This window comes from Tenrec ecaudatus, chromosome 15 (assembly GCF_050624435.1).
Source record: "Tenrec ecaudatus isolate mTenEca1 chromosome 15, mTenEca1.hap1, whole genome shotgun sequence".
NCBI classification, from domain to species: domain Eukaryota; kingdom Metazoa; phylum Chordata; class Mammalia; order Afrosoricida; family Tenrecidae; genus Tenrec; species Tenrec ecaudatus.
Window position 1 is genome coordinate 25,694,990 of NC_134544.1, and position 17,036 is coordinate 25,712,025.

Here is a 17,036-nt window from a genome sequence, read left to right on the forward strand (position 1 = left end):
CTATAGTCTCAGATACCAACAGAGACAGTTCTACTCTGTCCTATAGGTGTCCCACATAATTGTCTCAGCATCCATATTACCTAAAAACATGTTTCCCCACAACTTCAGCATGCCTTCCATGACTGAAAACACGCATCAATAAAAACCATAACGAAAAACCAGAGCGTAACATAACTCAGCCCTGAAAGATCTAATGGTGGCTCGCTGCAAACACAACGCTGAATGCTAGCTTTCCTTTCCCCCTTTTTTCATCAAAATGAAACTCTTCCAATTTCCTCTGCTTCCTGTTGTTCTCAGAGAGAACAGGTCTTCCATGAAAGGGGAGTGGTGGCAAGATAACCTTGGCACAGTGGGGGGTACCTGCATCTCAGTTGGCACTGGTCACATACCAAAGGCTCAAGTCTTAGGTGCCCAGTGACCACTTACCTGGAGAGTGCAGTCTGGGAATGTCCACGAAACAGGGTTTCAAAGGGATGAGGAATTGTGATCCTGTGCCATCAAGGGGATTCCAGCTCATGGTGATCCCAAAGGACAAAGCAGAACTGAGCCAAAGAGCTTCCTGGGGGTAAACATTTTTTGAGGGCCTTTCTTTTTTGGGAAACCATTTTTTTGACACTTCATCTATATATTATGAAATTCAGTAGTTCAATCATATAAAAAAGAGTTGTACAATCTTCATCGCAATTCATTTGAGAAGAGTTTCCTCTTCCTTGTACTTACTGTCATTAGTGTAATTACTCGTTTTTAAAACTTGTTGCAAAAATATACACAACACAGCACTCTCCAGTTCAAAACTCCTCCATGCATAGCTCAATGCCATTGGTTATACTCTTGGTGTTGTGTAACTATCCTGGATCTCCATTCCCAAATTATTCTACCGCCATCAACATAAACTCAATGCCCCTAAGCAAAAACTCTTCCTCCTTCACCACTGGACAAATTTGGTTTCTTTCTTTAATTTTTTTAGTAGTTTTCTTGATATAAGAAACTATATCATACACTTTCATAGGTAAGTCATTTTAAAAAGGGTTGTATAAACATCATCACAATCAGTTCCAGTGTTTCCTGCCTGCTCTCACGTTCATTGTTTGCTCCCCAATCCCGCTCTCTTTCCCCACCCCGATAAACCATGGCATCTTGTCTCTGTGCATCTATCCTGCGATTCATAAACTGGGAAACCTAACAGAAACAATAGAAAGCAAAACCAAAACAGAGAGAAGAAAACAATAGTAATAAGATAAAAATAAAAATAGAGAGTATGAAAGAAAAGACCACCAACAATATTAAAAACAAACAAACCCAGAGAAGAAATTTCTGTCATGAACAGTGAGAAACATTGAAGCCTGGAGCAAATTCAGGTTGGGTCAAGAGGGAGGCCAAGTGACCAAGTATCATATTATACCATGGTCCAACCCACCACAATCAAGTTTACAATAGTCTGTCTCATAGTATAGCTATCTAAGGCTCCTGCCTGTGACCAGAGGCTTAATCTGACTCGATACTCTGCAGATGGATTTTAGGTTTCCACCCCCATCCCTCCCTCTGTAGCCTTCTAAAAATGGACAAATTGGGTGTTTACAATTTAAGCTCTGACATTTCTCCTTTCACTACATTTGGATTTTGTCATCATCGTCTTTGGACCACACAGACAGGTGTGCGCCCCTCGTGTGGGCCTGGTTGATGCCTCGCTTAGATGGCTGCTCGTTTGGAGACATAGGTGGCAGCCTCTATTTTTCAGGGGGCACATGCCCAGATTTTTTCTCCCGGAGAGCCACTGGTGGGTTTGAACTGCAGATCTGTGGGTTCGAAGCTGAGTGCTTACCTACTGGGCCACCAGGGCCCCTTGGGTGGAATATAGAGTGAGTCCCTTTTCATGAGAAGAGGATTGCACGGGGAGAGAACTCACCGAGATAACGGTGCGATGGAAACAAAGCATGTAGGAGCTGTTGGGTGGAAAATGAATTTGCTCTGTACACTTTCACCCCAAACACAATAAAAACACTAACCACCGTGGCAGAGGGAGATTGGTTGTCATGGAGGATCCTTGGTCCCGAGTCCGGACCTCCCCTCATGGGGAATGGCTGTGGGTATACAGCCCTGGGCCGAGAGTGTGATTCTGTAGGATTTCTGGACTGGACCTGGGACACTCTCTCGAGGTCTCGCCCATCACCGAGGCCATGCTTCCCCCCTCCCTTAAGGAGAATCAAGACCGGAGACCCTGAGGGAATGGGGCTTTTGCTTAGAAGCCTGTCTTCTCACATGCAGAGGTGAGGGGCAGGGCAGTTATTAAAGACAGGGAGGAGGCTTGCTGGAGGGACCGGTGGGGGGAGGGGCGGTGCATTCCTGAGAGGGGCAAAGTGTCAACATGGCAACAGTAGGCTGGAGAGATAGAATGGCTAGAGAATTATAGGTTAAAGACACAAAACTAATGCAAGAAGGTTTTCCCCAGGTGGCAGGAGGAGGGAGTGGGGCAAAGAACATACTAGCTGTATAGAAAGTCTGAAACAGAGCCAGGCTCTAAACTGTGGCTTGAAATTTTGGGATCTGTGTTTGAAGAAAAGTCTGATCCTCAGAACAAAAAATCCTATCATTGTGAATGAGGGGGAGTGCGGAGTGGAGACCCGAAGCCCATCTGTAGACAACTGGACATCCCCTTATGGAAGGGTTGGGAGGAGATGAGCCAGTCAGGGTCCAGTGTAGCAACAATGAAACATACAACTTTCCTCTAGTTCCTAAATGCTTCCTCCCCCCCACCGCCACTATCATGACCCCGATTCCACCTTACAAATTTGACTAGACCAGAGGATGTACACTGGTACAGATAGGAACTGGAAACACAGGGAATCCAGGACGGATGAACCCCTCAGGACCAGAGGTGAGAATGGTGATACCGGGAGGGTGGAAGGAGTGGAAATGGGGAACTGATTACAAGGATCTACATATAACCTCCTCCCTGAGGGATGGACAACAGAAAAGTGGGTGAAGGGAGACATAGGACAGTGTAAGATATGACAAAATAATAATTTATAAATTATCAAGGGTTCATGAGGGAGAGGGAGTAGGAAAATGAGGAGATGATGCCAGGGGCTTAAGTGGAGAGCAAATGTTTGAGAATGATGAGGGCAATGAATGTACAAATGTGCTTTACACAATTGATGTATGTATGGATTGTGATAAGAGTTGTATGAGCCCCTAATAAAATGATTTTTTAAAAGCCTGGTCCTTTGCCACGCCAGGCACATCGCTGGGCAGATATCTGCCTTGGGGTTAACTCATGGGTCCACGGAAACCAAACTCACTGCCATCGAGTCAATTCGGGCTCACAGGAGAGCAGTGCACTATGTCAACTCTCTACCAAGCCCCTGGGAGCCCAGATAGCCACTCCTTGGATAAGGGCAGGAAGGAGCCCAGAGAGCAGACGGATCAGGACTTCCAAATAATCCCTGCAGTCGCTGGGATCCCTTCAGCTGCAAGTAAGCGGAACTTGGAGCTGAAGACTGTGCCTTCATCGGAATGATGCCAGCTTGTTGTGCTGTGGGCTGTGGGCTGGCGGGTTGCTGTGATGCTGGAAGTGACGTCATTGGTATTTCAACCAAGAGCAGGGCCACGCCAAGTGCACAGGGTTCAGCAGAGCTTCCAGACGAAGAACAGACGATGGAGTAGTCCCTGGAGACCCGATGGTCAGCATCGGACATGTGTGCATCAGCTCGCTGTGCGTCGGGCTGACTTGGAGGCTCTTACCAACATGTGTCACCCACTGCCCCACGGCAGCTTCTAGGAGCTGGGGCTCGTTGGAGCTCCTGGGCTTGTGGATTCTCCTGCCTTCTTGGCCTTCCAACTGTATTCCCTGTGCTTGTGTCCTGTTGGTGTGTTGACGCTGCTTCTTTCAGTCACTCAGCGGGGATTCTGTTTAGGACTTAGAAAAGCCAAGAAAACCCTCTTTCCAAGTGGGATTCCATCCACATATATAGGGATTAGGAATCATCCAAAACCCCAAACCAAACTCACTGCCATCGAGTCAATTCGGATTCAGAGTAACCCTACAGGGCAGGGTAGATCTGCCCCTGCGGGCCTCATCTTTCTCTCTCAGATCAGATGGTTAGTTTGAACCGCTGACCTTCAGCTTAGCAGCCCAACAGGTTGCCCACTGTCACCGGGACTCATATTCTGAGGTGGGGGCAAGAGGAGGGCATAATTCAATTCCAAACAGACTGCTTTCTTTATCCTATCTTCCTTGTCTTTTGACATCGTGTGAAGGTTGGAGCCTGGACCATGGCTCAGCCTGCTTGTCGACACCCTCAGCTCTCAACCTTGACTCTCGCCTCATGTGACAACCCCTCTCCACTGGGCAGCTGCACAGCCAGGGAGACCCCTTGGCCACTGACTCTGAGGACCCCTGCCCTGTGATGCAGTAGAGTTCTGGGTGAGCTGGAAATGATTACTTTCAAAGACATCCATCAGGCATGTAGCACCCCAGTAAGCAGCCCCACACCGATGGAAGAAGCGGGGCGCTAGCTTGCATATCTATTGACAGGCTCAGCTAAGCAGACCCTGATTTAATAAGAAAAGTAATCTCAGGTGTTAGATTGGCTCTGCTTCCTCATGCATACCTTTATTACTGTGATATTTTACTAACACGGCATATGCCTAAAAGGGGGTGGACATGTTGTACCACATAAATTCTGGGTGATGCAGGCAGTCCCTGACTTACAACAGTCAGGATGGGATGAGCCAAGCGAATGCTGGTCAGCATGGAACCTGGAGACTGCCTCTTCTACACACAAGTTTACAGCCGAAGTCTACGCTGTGACGTCATGCTTCTGCGTGATGGTGCCAACCCCTAGCAACAAATAGGAAGCTGATTTATAATGATATTGATGATAAGAGACAAGAACGAAAGCAAACCAAAGGAAAAACAACCAAGCATTTGACTCGAAGCTGAAGGGACTTAACCAGGGGTCGCCTGAAGTGAACCGTGTCGTGAGGGGAGGACTGCCTGCCCTTGGCTGTGCTGCCTGTGTTTTGGCATGCCGTTCCTGTTAGGGTACCTGTCGTCCACAGTTACAGATTGCTAGTTGTTGTCCATGGCTGTCAGCGCCGACTCATGGAGTCCTGCCACTCTTCTCTGGTGATCCATTGGGTTTTCATTGGCTAATTTATGAAACTCGATGGTCAGGCCTTTCTTCCTTGTCTATCTTTACTCAGGAAACGCTGCTGAAACCCACGGCGGTTGACCTTGCTGTGATTTAGAATACTAGTGACAGAACTGCCAGCATCTTAGCCACACACCAGCTACCACAGTGTCGAACCATCCCACTGCCATTGCGTGAACCCTGGCTCCAGGACCACATAAGCATTGCTGAGGCTGTAGATCTTTATGGAAGCATATATTACAGCCTCAACTTTCTCCCAAGATGTGGCTGATGGGGTCAAACTGCCAACCTTGCTTACCTGATCGCGCCACCAGGGTTCCTTACAAACAGCATCACTATTGAGTAAAGGCTTCATCCAGCAGGTCCTGGTTTCTCACTGCCATTGAGTTGCCGTGACACTATTGGACAGGATAACACTGCCTCTTTATGTTTCTGAGAACTCTAATGGAGTTGAAAACCTCATTTTTCTTCCACGGAGTGGCTGGTGGTTTCAAACTGCTGACCTGGGGCTAGCAGCCCAATGTGTAAGCACTACACCACCAGGGCCCCTAGAAGGTCCTGGTTGCTCAAACCTAAAGACAGCCCTATCTTTAGGAGGTATGGCCCTTGCTTTGACCTTGGGATATAACCTCCAGCCCTTGGAATATCCTGCTTGAAGAGTAGGTCTGGTATGCCTGAGGGCCTGAGAAGAGCCAGACGGGCTGGAGATGGAGTAGCTAGTGTGACATGGGCACTCGTTCCATGCCTATGGGGCCAATTCCCTGTAAAAACCCTGGCTACCAAGACCCGAGTGAGCTTTCCTTATGGGCCATCATTCCTGGGAGTTTCCAGGTGTCTGAACTGGAGGGGACACTTGGAAGCCCCTGCCTGGTTCTCTCAGACTTGGCTGCCTTTGATCTGCATAATAAACCAGAGGTATCAGCTCAGTCCAGTGAGTGCTCCTGGTGTATCATCAAGCCCGAGTGCAGCCTTGAGGTCTTCCAGCACCCTCACTCTTCGGAGGCTCCTGGGGTGGGGACGAGTGGTGACAACGTACAATCGGGGGCGACTGAGCAAGAAACTGATCATGAAGGAGCTGCAGCTAGGCCTTGGGGGCACTCACCAACTGGGCAGCTTTTCACTTTCTACTTTCTCACGCAGGTTCTTCTTTGACCGCTGGATTCCACCGTGTGCAGTGTACTGCTAGGCACCACAGCTAGGACTTTACCCAGAGGGCGAGCATACCCACCCCAGCCGTTACACAGCTCACAGCTGTTCCCAGGAGAACTGCCATTGCCTGAATGGGTTTTGCCTCACCCCTTGAGGTAGTTAGTTTATTGTGCCAACCTGGCCGATAAACACATGTGGGGTTAATTGAAAGGCAGAGGGATAAATAGCTCAGTGAGCCTCGCCTTTCTAGTTCTCGGGTCTGTTGCTTTGTGATGGTCGGACCAGGGTGCAGCTGCTTTAATCAATTGCCTGCTTCAGCTGGCAAGGCTTATTTCCTACAAGACATCCTGAGGAGAAGTAGCATGGACCTACTCCAATGCTGCAGCCCTGGATGCTGGAACAGCCATGTGGAGACCCCTGCCAGCGCTGAGATGCTTACACGTTCACTGACTCGGCTTTCTACCTGCAGTTGGCATCATAGTGTGTGTTCTGTGAGATGGGGGAGGACTTTACGGATTGGTGTTTGATATATGGGTTAATGTTGGACTTGTGGGCTTGGGCCGCACTGGGTTGGGATGCTTTCTTCATGTTGGGATGTTTTCTTCACTTACCCTTTATATAAAACTCTCTCTTATACATGAGTTTCTGTGGATTTGTTTCTCTAAAGTATCCAGATGAACACTCCTCATCCCAACCCCGCTCAGCCGCTCAACCCCACTCGCCTGATTGACATGAGGAAACAAAAGGTCTTCCCCTTCCCCCTATTCCGGCCACCCCTCCACCCCACCCTGGTGAGATCAGCTCCAGGATGCCACTCATGCTTCGCATTGTATAGGCCCGCAGCAGGTCACAGGCTGGCTTCCCATACTCCCCTTCTTCTCAACCTGCCACCTGCCCAACAATCGCCATTCCTGGGCTGGTGGAAGGAACCAACCCCAGCCAATGAGAACCCAACTCCAGTGGCCACTGGAACGCCCACCATCTTACTTTGGAAGACCAGTGAAAAGAGCCCGAAGTAAGGGCATGTGCTTGGACCTGCCCAGACATTCCCTAGGCTTTGAAAGCTTGACCTCAGCGGAGAGCCCAGGAATGAAAGTGGAGAAGCTATACAGCTCTCTCCTCTCTCTCTCTTTTTTTGTGTCTACTGGTTGGCAACTCCGGGAGCGAGAAGAGGCAACTGGGGCAGATGAGGCTGCGCTCTTGGCCGGAGCTTTGTGCCATACGAACTCTTCTTCCTTCCTAGCAGGACTGGCTGGCTCTACACCTGCCCCCTAAGGTAAGGCGACCAGACGTCCCACTTTTGGCGGGATTGTCCCATTTTTAACAATGTTTCCCGCGTCCCGTGGCATTCTTAAAAAGTCCCGACTTTTGGAAAGAGTGCACGACAAGCTAGGGTATACGGGTTTCAGCTGCCATGTGGCTATTTCGCCAGGATATGAGTTTCATCAATAGTGTCCCGCTGGTATCCTGCTTTACCAATGTTAAAATCTGATCACCGCACGCAGGGGGCTGCTGGGATGAGTGTGCGGAAGGGCTGGACTGACCCCACGGGCAGGAATTTGATACAAGTGCCATTTACGTGGAAATGGCCTCTGTGAGGTGTGGCTCTGGCTGACTGTTCGCTCCCCCAGCTCCCACGATGTAAGTGGCCTTTTGTGACCAGAGGGGAGGACCAGCCCTGGTCCGAAGGTGGAGTTGTTCCCCAAGGATTGGATTTGAGATCCACAACATGGTCCTCAGCCCTGACCCAGAGGATTCTGACACCACTCTGATGACCAGTCGGCAGGGATTCCTCCTCTCCTCCAACCTTAAGGTCACTGGCCTTCTGTGAGGAAGCCGGACAGGCTCTGAGACTCCTGTTGCTATCCAAGGCGGGAGCCGGTGAGAAAGAAAGGAAAGGAAAGTGGCTATGTTCCAATAAAACTTTATTTGGCCTGTCCAGATCAAGCATAGTAGCCTTTGATAGATTTTTATCCCGCCTTTCAAAACATGTAACCACCATCACTTATCAAACTCCCAGTCATCCTCAGCAGCGTGTGCCTGTACCAACAAAGAGAAGCCACCCTATGAGGGCAAATGGCATGTGGGGCGGGTGGCGGAGGAAGGCAGCCTATCTTTTTTTTTTAATTGTTAGAAAATAATGAAACAAAAAACTCCCAGACACTTCCTATTTACATACTTTCTGTTTAAAAAGTGGTCAATGTGGTGAGTTCTGCGTTTTCCGAATGTAAGTGTCTACTGTGTTGCAGGTTTCCGTGTACAAACTGTAGTGAGCAGATTCAATTGAAGGTGCTGCGAGGTGAGTGGGATTTGGGAATCCTCCACTTCCGGACAGGCCAGACTTCCTGTGGGTATCTCTGGGGACTCTAGGGCAGGGTGTGTGAGAAGAGCTGAGTTCCAGTGGGGGTCATGGCAAGGTGCTCCCCTGGACTGGGTTTGGGGGACTGTTGGTGCACCCCATGCTTTCGCTGAGGGCCGGTGAAGTCCACCCCCTGCCTCCCCAGGGTCTGGGTGTGGTGGACCTCTGAGTTGTCCGACTGCAAAGCCATCTTGGCCTAAGCTGAGAGGGACAAGGCTGCTTGGCGTCCCTTCCTGTGGCCTGTGGGCCCAGGCTGGTTCCTGAGCCTGCAGGCTTTCAGGGTGGCACTCTGCCATCCCCATCTTCCTTTCTGGATTCCATGCTCCCATGTCTCTAGGTCTCCAGCACAGTTCTGTAGGGTCTTCTCTTTGCCAGGGAGATGCTTATGGGGGTGGGCTCAATGGCTGCTCCAACCAAGGGGCAGGATTCAGGAAGCACACCGGCTTCTGGGAAAGCCTTCTATGGTGGCGTGCTTCCTCCATGGAGGACACTCAGGGCTGCCATCGGCATGGGCCATTTGTGTGGAGAACAGGAGGACCCGCCCAAGGTAGGAGAGGAGCTGGGTGCATGGGGTGGTGGTGATGTATGAGGGGTCTTCGGGATTCATGGAATGGCTTGTCCTCAGACTCATCTGTGATGACCCAGGGCCGTCTCTTTGGGTATGTGTGTGTGCATGCGTGTGTGGCAGGAAAATGCACAGGACGTGCTGCAGAGCTGTGTGCCCAGGCCTGGGAGAGGCTGGCATGTACGTGGAGCCCCCAGTAGGGTCTGGCCTGAAACCAAGACTTCTGACTACATGGGGAGGGAGGCGGCAAATACGGGGGTGTGGCAGGCAAGAACATTTAAGCACTTGAGGAAACAGAAAAAAATTTTTTCTTGATGATGAGGGAGTATATCTCGTGGCTACTTGCCGGTTTCTGAAAATAAACATTGATTTGATGAAAGGCCTGTAAAACAGGCCAGGCGGGAAGGGGCAGGGAAGAGACGTCTTGGCCCTGGTTTTCAGACTGGATGGCCAGAGGGCCCTGGCAGAGGAAGACTTTGGTGCGGAGGCAGGCATTGGCCTGGTTACAAGAGACTGGGATGCCAGGCTTGCCTGGCACTGACTCACCTGCCATCTCAAAGCTGGCTGCTTTCCTACCTGGGGCCTGACTTGCTGTCTTTACTCCTTAAGCCAGGTGGCTTCAGTGCCTTGTCTGCAGGCTTCCTCTATCCCAACACCCAAGTAAGACCTGCAGAGGCCTAAGTCTCTGATTGGTCCCCGCATGTCCCCTTACAAGACACATAGGCCTTCCCTGCTGTGGGCAGCCCCCGAGGGAGGCTCCTGTTCCAAGCCGCTCCCAGAGGTTAAAGGCTAGTTATTAAGGCAGTTTAGGGAATGGACATTCCTTTCGCTCCTAGGATCCTTCACTGTGGTCTGCTAACCCCAGGGAGCAGCGAGGGGGGTCGGCTCCTGTCAGGCCCTGCTTCCCCAGGCAGTGGCCCACCCCTGGTTGGGTGGGGGACTGTGAGGAGGGACCCTCCGCCTCCAGCGCCCCCCTCACCACCTTTCTTTGGAGAAGACCTCTGTCTGCACCAGGTCACCAGGGTGCTCCGGGATGCACGCTCCGTTGAGATCGGCCAGCTTATTGTCCGGCAGGTCCTCGGGCTTGGTGCAGAGCTTCAGCGCCCTTGAGATGAACACGTCCAGGTCGAACTGGGGGCTGGCACCGCCGTCGCTGGGGGCCGGGTGGCCTGGGGGCGAGGCGGCCAGGTGGTGCCCGGGGTCGTCGGGGGGCGGGCTGGCACTCTCGGGGCAGCCCTGCGTGCTCTTGACCCACTGGGCGATCTCCAAGAAGAGGCTGGCGGGCTCCTCTTCGCGCGCCACCGCGTCCCCCGCCACCGCGGCCGTGGGGGGCGCGCCGGCCGCCTGCTTCCAGTGAGACAGGTCCAGGATGAGCTTGGGCTCGGAGTAGTGGTGCGGCTTGTCGCCGCGCCACAGCAGCTTGTCCAGGTAGGAGGGTGAGCCCACCTTGTAGTCGCAGGAGCGCCCGTGGTCGACCTCGAAGGCGCGCTCCATGGACGAGTGCGAGCGCTCCAAGAAGCGCTCCGAGCTGCTCTGCGAGTCCTTGCGGGGGTCCACCTGCACCTCCTCGGCCAGCGGCGCTGAGCCTGCGCGGGGGTCGCGCTGCACCTCGCTCGCGTCCTGGGGCCGCCATTCCAGGTCGGACGACAGGCTCACGGGGTACCTGCCACGGGACACACGGGGCGGTGATTGGACCCCCAGCGTTGGGCATTTTCATGGAGGAAGCCCAGTCCTACCCCCAAAATGAGAGGGTGATGGGACAAGGTTCCAGTGGGCATTGAGGGCTCAGAGGTGGGGGTGGGGAGGGGTGCTGGTGCTGGACTTGGTGAGGTTTCTTTTGCATTCCTTCATACAGGGGCCCGGCAAGGAGAATGCCAGGGGCAACTTCTAAATGACCCCTCACCCCAATTTTCACGATGAACACAGGTTGAAGCCCCGGCAGAAGTGTCTTGCCCTCTTACGGGCTGCTTCAGACAGGTGCCCTCCTTATTGCTGGCACCTGGAACGTCCTTCCCTGTCCCCTCTGGCACCTGCGGGGACTTGAGTGGGGTGGGGTGGGGACAGCTCCAGGCAATAGCCTGAGATGGTCCCCGTGTTTTAGGAAGAGGAGAGGAACTGCTCAGTGGAGCCCCCTTCAACCGGCCCCCAAGGCAAATGCCGTATCTTAGAGAGAGAGGCCTCTGCACACAGCCGGGCACGTGCTTATTGAACATCTACTGTGTGCCCGGCCTGGTTCTCGGCAGTCCCGCAACAAAGCAGGGATTTCCTGCTCACTGGGTGCTCCCCCCTCCCAATGCACCCAGCGTCCCTCCAGCGGCACATAGAGCAGGGTATTGCTAAAACGGGTATCTTGTGGAAATGCAGATTCTGGGTCAGTAGCTCTGTCTTTAAAAGAAGTTCCCAAGCAATGCCCATGCTGCTGGTCCTCGTTGGCAGATTAGCATCACATCCTAAACCAGACTCCCTGCCATTGAGTCCATGCTGACTCATAGTGACCCTGCAGGGCAGAATAAAACTGTCCCTGTGGGTTTCTGAGGCTGTTTATCTTTATGGGAACAGAAAGCCTCATCTTTTCCCCTTGGAGTCCCTGGTGGGTTCGAACTACTAACCTTGTGGTAAGCAGCCCCCTGAATAACTCATACCACCAGGGCACCTTTTAGCATCAGATGGAGGATATAAAATAAAATGCCTGCAATCCTAATTCTGGTTCTGCTGACCTAGGGTGGGGAGCTGGCTCACTCTGTTTTTAAACTTGCTAGATGATGCTAAGGCTCAACTTAGGCTGAGACCCCTACCCTCGTGGATCTGGCTGCGTGTCCCACAGCACCCTGTAGAGAGGCAGAGCAGGTGGAACCTGTGGGCCCAGGACCCATTATAGGCAGCTTTGGAAAAACTCAGGGGTCCTGGTGGTGTAGTGGTTATGCGTTAGGCTGCAGTCCTCCTGGTCGACAGTTCGAAACCACCAGCAGCTCCATGGGAGAAAGACTGGGCTTTATACTCCAGTAAACACTGACAGTTTTAGAAATCCACAGGGGTTCACTTGGAGTCAGCATTGACTCGATGGGAGCGACTAAGTCTTTGGAGAGGATCGGGGTCCCTGGGATTTGACTCCTGGTGGCTGTTCTGTGCCATGGAGTTCAGAGTCAACTTTTGAGGTTGTGCACTCTTGAGTGGATCCCACTCAGAGCAGTTTTACAAGACAGGAAAACTGCCCCGCACAATTTCCAAGGCTGGTGAACCTTTCTCCCATGGCGTGGCTGGTGGGCTCAAACCAGCATTTCCGTTAGAAGCTGAGTACTCTCACCACTGTCCCTGGGACTCCTAACCAGATGCAGCGAATCACTAATGGACTGTCAGCTGGGGCTAAGCCCTTCCCCCTTGGCCAGGTGCTTCACACAGAACTGAGGGGATGTAGGGAGCCCAGGGCAGGCATCAGCCAGCAGCCAGTTGGTCCCCAGACAGGCCACCTAGTGCTCACACAGGAAAACAGGTAGACAGGTCAACAGCCATTCCCTGGCCATGACTGACTGAAGCCATTAGAACAAAAATCTCTCTCCGGAGTATCTGAAAACTCCAGGGGTTTCTGGGAGGAAGAAGACCTGGGACCCTTGGCTGCTCCACGCTGTGCGTGTGCACGTGCGTGTGCGTGTGTGTGTGCACGTGCGTGTGCGTCTGCCTTAATAACCTGCCATCTTCCTAGCAATCCTGGGAGTTTGTGTCATCAGTTCTGCTTTGCCCACAGGAAACTGGGTTTCCAACAGGGCCAGTGGTTTTCCCAAAGCATCTGAGCCTGTAGGAAGGGCCTTGCTCTCTGCTGTCTCTCTCATGCAGGTGGGACAGGAAAGGGCAGGTGCTCCAGGTAAGAGAGAGCTAGCCAGGGTTGCTGGCTGGTCGGCAAAGCAACTCTGCTGAAGTTTGTGCTGGCACCGTACTGTCCCTGAGCCACTGCTGTGACCAGCTTCATTCAGATGGGGATCGGGGAGCCAGTGCTCTGGGGCCCCAATGCGGTGGAGTGGGGTGGGGAGGGGGGTGGCTTGCAGGACCCAGAGAAAAGGCCTTGAATGGAGTGGCACAAGAGAGTCTTCATTAATTTCCAACTGATGGGGCCAAGCATTCCCAACCGCCACTAACCAGCAGGCCCATCCCAAAATAGCTGTGCTGCCCTGGCCCTCCCGTGGCGCATCTTTATCAGAGAGCTATCCTCTGTCATGTGACTGAACAGAAGACACTGCTCATCTGTCATTTACGTAACTAGCTGTCACTGCCCACGGCACTGGGACTCCCACTTGGGTCCCCTCAGTGTTCTAGCTGCTGAGCCCTCCTCGGCGTCTATTTCTAGACAGCAGTTACCAGCATTGCCGCCCAGGATTCGCAGATGGGGCTGGCCCAGGATTGTGCTGCAGGATCTAAGGACGCCAGAACAGAAGGGACAGCACAATGCAGTCAGGGCCTAAGCAGAACTGTATTAGTATTCATATTTTTAAATAACGAAACCTGTCCTCTCCTCGGTCTTAATTTGTCCAGTGGTAAGACGGATTCTGAGGCTGGCGCCTGTTTGGCAGGAAAAGTAAAACACAAGCAAACTCACAGCCCCAGTGTGAGTCGATTCTGCAACCCTGCAGAACCAGGTAGAACGTCCCCATGGGGTTTCCGAAGCTGTAATGTTCGGCCGGCCGCGGCTTTCCCACTGAGCAGTTGGTGGGGTTGAACTGATGACCTTGAGATTGGCAGCCAAACACATAACCCACTATGTCACCAGGGCTCCTATCGACAGGGAAACAAATCCTATAATTGTTTACAGTGTCTGACATGGATGCAGAGGGGGGAGGGCCCCACCTGGGCCAAGAAGGACCTGTGTGATGCTGAGCAATCCCTTAACCTCTCTGAGCACTAGCTTCCCCACGTGTCAATGGGAAAATCCCCATGAAGGAGCCCTCTCGATGGCATAGTCAGGGGGTGTGCAGATGGTATAACACACGTGCAAGGGCTTTGTAATGAACAGGCAGTTTTGCTTGTGTGTGTGTGTGTTTGTGTTGCCTGGCCCCACTGCAGTTTTCTTGGCAAGGACACATTTCCAGCCTGCTCAAGGCAAATCCCCTCTGCAGGGCTCTTTGGACCCCCAGGCAGTGATTGCCAGTTGCTCTGGAGTGGTTTCCTGATCATCTTAAGTAAGGTGACCAGATGTCCCGCTTTGGCGGGACAGTACCGATTTTTAACAATTTGTCCCGCGTCCCATGGTGTTTTTAAAAAAGTCCCAATTTTTGGAAAGAATGCACAACAAGCTAGGGTAGACGGTTTTTGGCTGCCATGTGGCTATTTTGCCAGGATATGAGTTTTCTCAATGGTGTCCCACTTTACCAATGTTAAAATCTGGTCACCTTATCTTAATGGAAGGTTCCCTGGCATAGTAAGGGTTGAGTGCTCAGCTGCTGATGGGAAGGGTGCTGGGCCACCCACTATCCAAAGTTCACAGCCCTTGGGGAGAAGTTCTATTCCATCCTACAGGGTTGTCATGAACCGGAACCGACTTGATGGAATGCAACAACCATCCGTGATAGGTAGGTTTACTGTGCCAACCTGGCCTATAGGAATATGTGGGATTAAGAAGGTCACAGTTTGATTGGAGGGCAAAGAGATTAAATGGTTCAGCAAACCCAGTCTCTCTTTCTCTTGCTTTCTGGCGTTCAGACCAGCGTGTGGCTGCCTTAGTGAGTTCTCTGCCTCAACTTGTGAGCTACACTACCTGTGGGACAGTCAATCCGAGGATAGTGTCCCTAAAGCTTGAGGTTCCTTCGAGACCTGCTTCACCACGCTGTGCTGTGGACATTGCTTGAGCTTGAGGCTGGTGGGGTTTGTCTTCTTGCTGAACTGTTGGTGACCCGCCCTGCTGTGTGTTGTTTGTGGCTGGACTGTCTGCATTGTCCTACAGAAGACTCAGCTGTCTGCTTCCCGGACAGCTTGGACCCAGTGGCCCTCGTGAGTTGAAGGACTTCCAGTGTATTAGCTGTCTCGCAGAAGTGAGTTGAACTGAGCCCTCTGTACTGCTGTGTGGACTAATTAGCTGTTATATTTCTTCCTGCTTTATCTATCTATCTGACTATATATGTATGATTATAAGTGTCTTGTTTCTGTTTCTCTAGAGAACCCTGTCTCACACAGCATCTAGCATCTAAAGAGGCAGGTTGCCAGGTGCTTTCTTCTTGCTGGGTGGGTTTACATGGACACCCCTTAGGGGAGTGTAGGTAGCATAGTTATGCATGGGGCTGCTGAACCACACGGTCACCAGTGCAAAACCACCAGATGCCCCACTGGAGAAAGACGAGGCTTTCTACTCCTGTAAAGCGTTACAGCCTTGGACGCCCACAGGGGCAGCTCTGCTCTGCCCTGTCGGGTCACCATGTGTCAGAACTGACCAGATGGCAATCAGTGTGGAGTGTTTGGCGTCCTGGTGGTACAGTAGGTTATGTGTTGTGTGGGCAGTTAACTGTAAGGTCAGTGGTCAGGCCCACCAGCTACTCCTCAGGTGGAAAATGAAGCTGTTTGTTGCCATAGAGATGTACCACCTCAAAAATGCAATAGGAGAAGTTCTATACAGTCCTACAGGGCCCCTATGAGCCAGGATTGACTCGGGGGCACCGGGTGTTGGCTTCGTATGCACGGTAGAGGAACCTCGGTGACACAGTGGTTAAAGCACAGTGGTTAGCAGCCTCTCAGCAGAAGATCGGTGGGTAGAGCCCATGAGTCCTCCTGTAGGAGAAGCACGTGGCAGTGTGCTTGCTTCAAGACTCACAGCCTGGGAAACTCAAGGGGCCAGTTCTACTCTGTCTTCCTGGATCGCTGCGAAGGCTTTCAGGAAGTGGGTTTGGGTCAGATAGAGGAGGTGCTCATTTAAAGCCTGCTCAATGCTGTATCTAGTCTTGTGCTCAGCCCACTGGTGGGGGCTGTGTGCAGACAGGAAGGACCCTGACCTACATAGGCGAGGCCCAGCTGGGCACACTGGGGTTTGACTCTTTACTGGGTGGGTGTGGGGGCAGGAGAGAGAAGCTCAGGAAGCCAAGTTGGAGTAAGCACCCAAGGGACTATGAGCGTGGAGGACAGAAGGACTGGTCGCAGAGACAAAGAAGAGGAGGGAAGGTGGGGGTGGGGGCTGGAGCCAGCAGGCCCGGGGCCCCTGGAGCCACACCTGTCCCAGGCGGAGAGCTGGCTCTGGTTGGAGGCCATCAGTAGGATGTCGTCAATCTCGTCCTCAATGCGGAAGGGGTGGCGTGAGGTGGGCTCATCCTCGGGACACGAGTAGGGGCTCATGTAAGGGTGCCGCAGCCCCATCTCGGCAGTTAAGCGATCCATGGGGTTAAAGGTGAGGATCTTCTCCAGAAAGTCGATGGCTGTGGGGGCCAGAGGGGGACAGGCAGGTCAGTCGCAATCCTGCCAGGCTGAGAACAAGACTCCCGAGCATGGGGACCACCCAGTGTGCACTGCTGTCTGTTAGTCCAGCTAGTGGTGGAGGCAGCATCGACACTACTGTGCAACTTCCCAGATCAATAACCAGGGGCCCAGAGGGGAGGATGCCACCATGGGTGGTGGGGGGTGGGGTGGGGGACCAGGACAGGTACCGTGCCTTGGGTTGAGTTTTCTAGAGACAGAAGGCGAACAAGGATATGGGGCTGATTGTTCACCTGGCGGGTGACCTGGGAAGCACAGGGCGGGGGAGCAGGGAAGAAGCCATTCCAATGACCAGTCCTCTCCCTGCAGACACTCCAGACCCGGTGCAGTTCAATGGGCACTGAGGGGTGGTCTCACGGACCAGCCC

At 52.5% G+C, this 17,036-nt stretch overlaps 1 protein-coding gene across 2 annotated transcripts in view; it reads right to left on the reverse strand.

Moving 5' to 3' along the window:
- Nucleotides 1-10,201: 10,201 nt before the first annotated feature.
- The window catches only part of MAPK4 (mitogen-activated protein kinase 4), a 46,995-nt gene continuing 40,160 nt past the window's right edge, over nt 10,202-17,036 (reverse strand). The window contains exons 4-5 of one of the 2 annotated variants that reach the window (XM_075533035.1): nt 16,410-16,611; nt 10,202-10,889 (exon numbers count right to left, since the gene is read on the reverse strand). In XM_075533035.1, coding sequence (XP_075389150.1) covers nt 10,202-10,889; nt 16,410-16,611 — 890 coding nt within the window. Of the gene's footprint in view, nt 10,890-16,388; nt 16,612-17,036 lie in introns of both variants that reach the window. The other variant, XM_075533034.1, reaches the window with a different exon arrangement.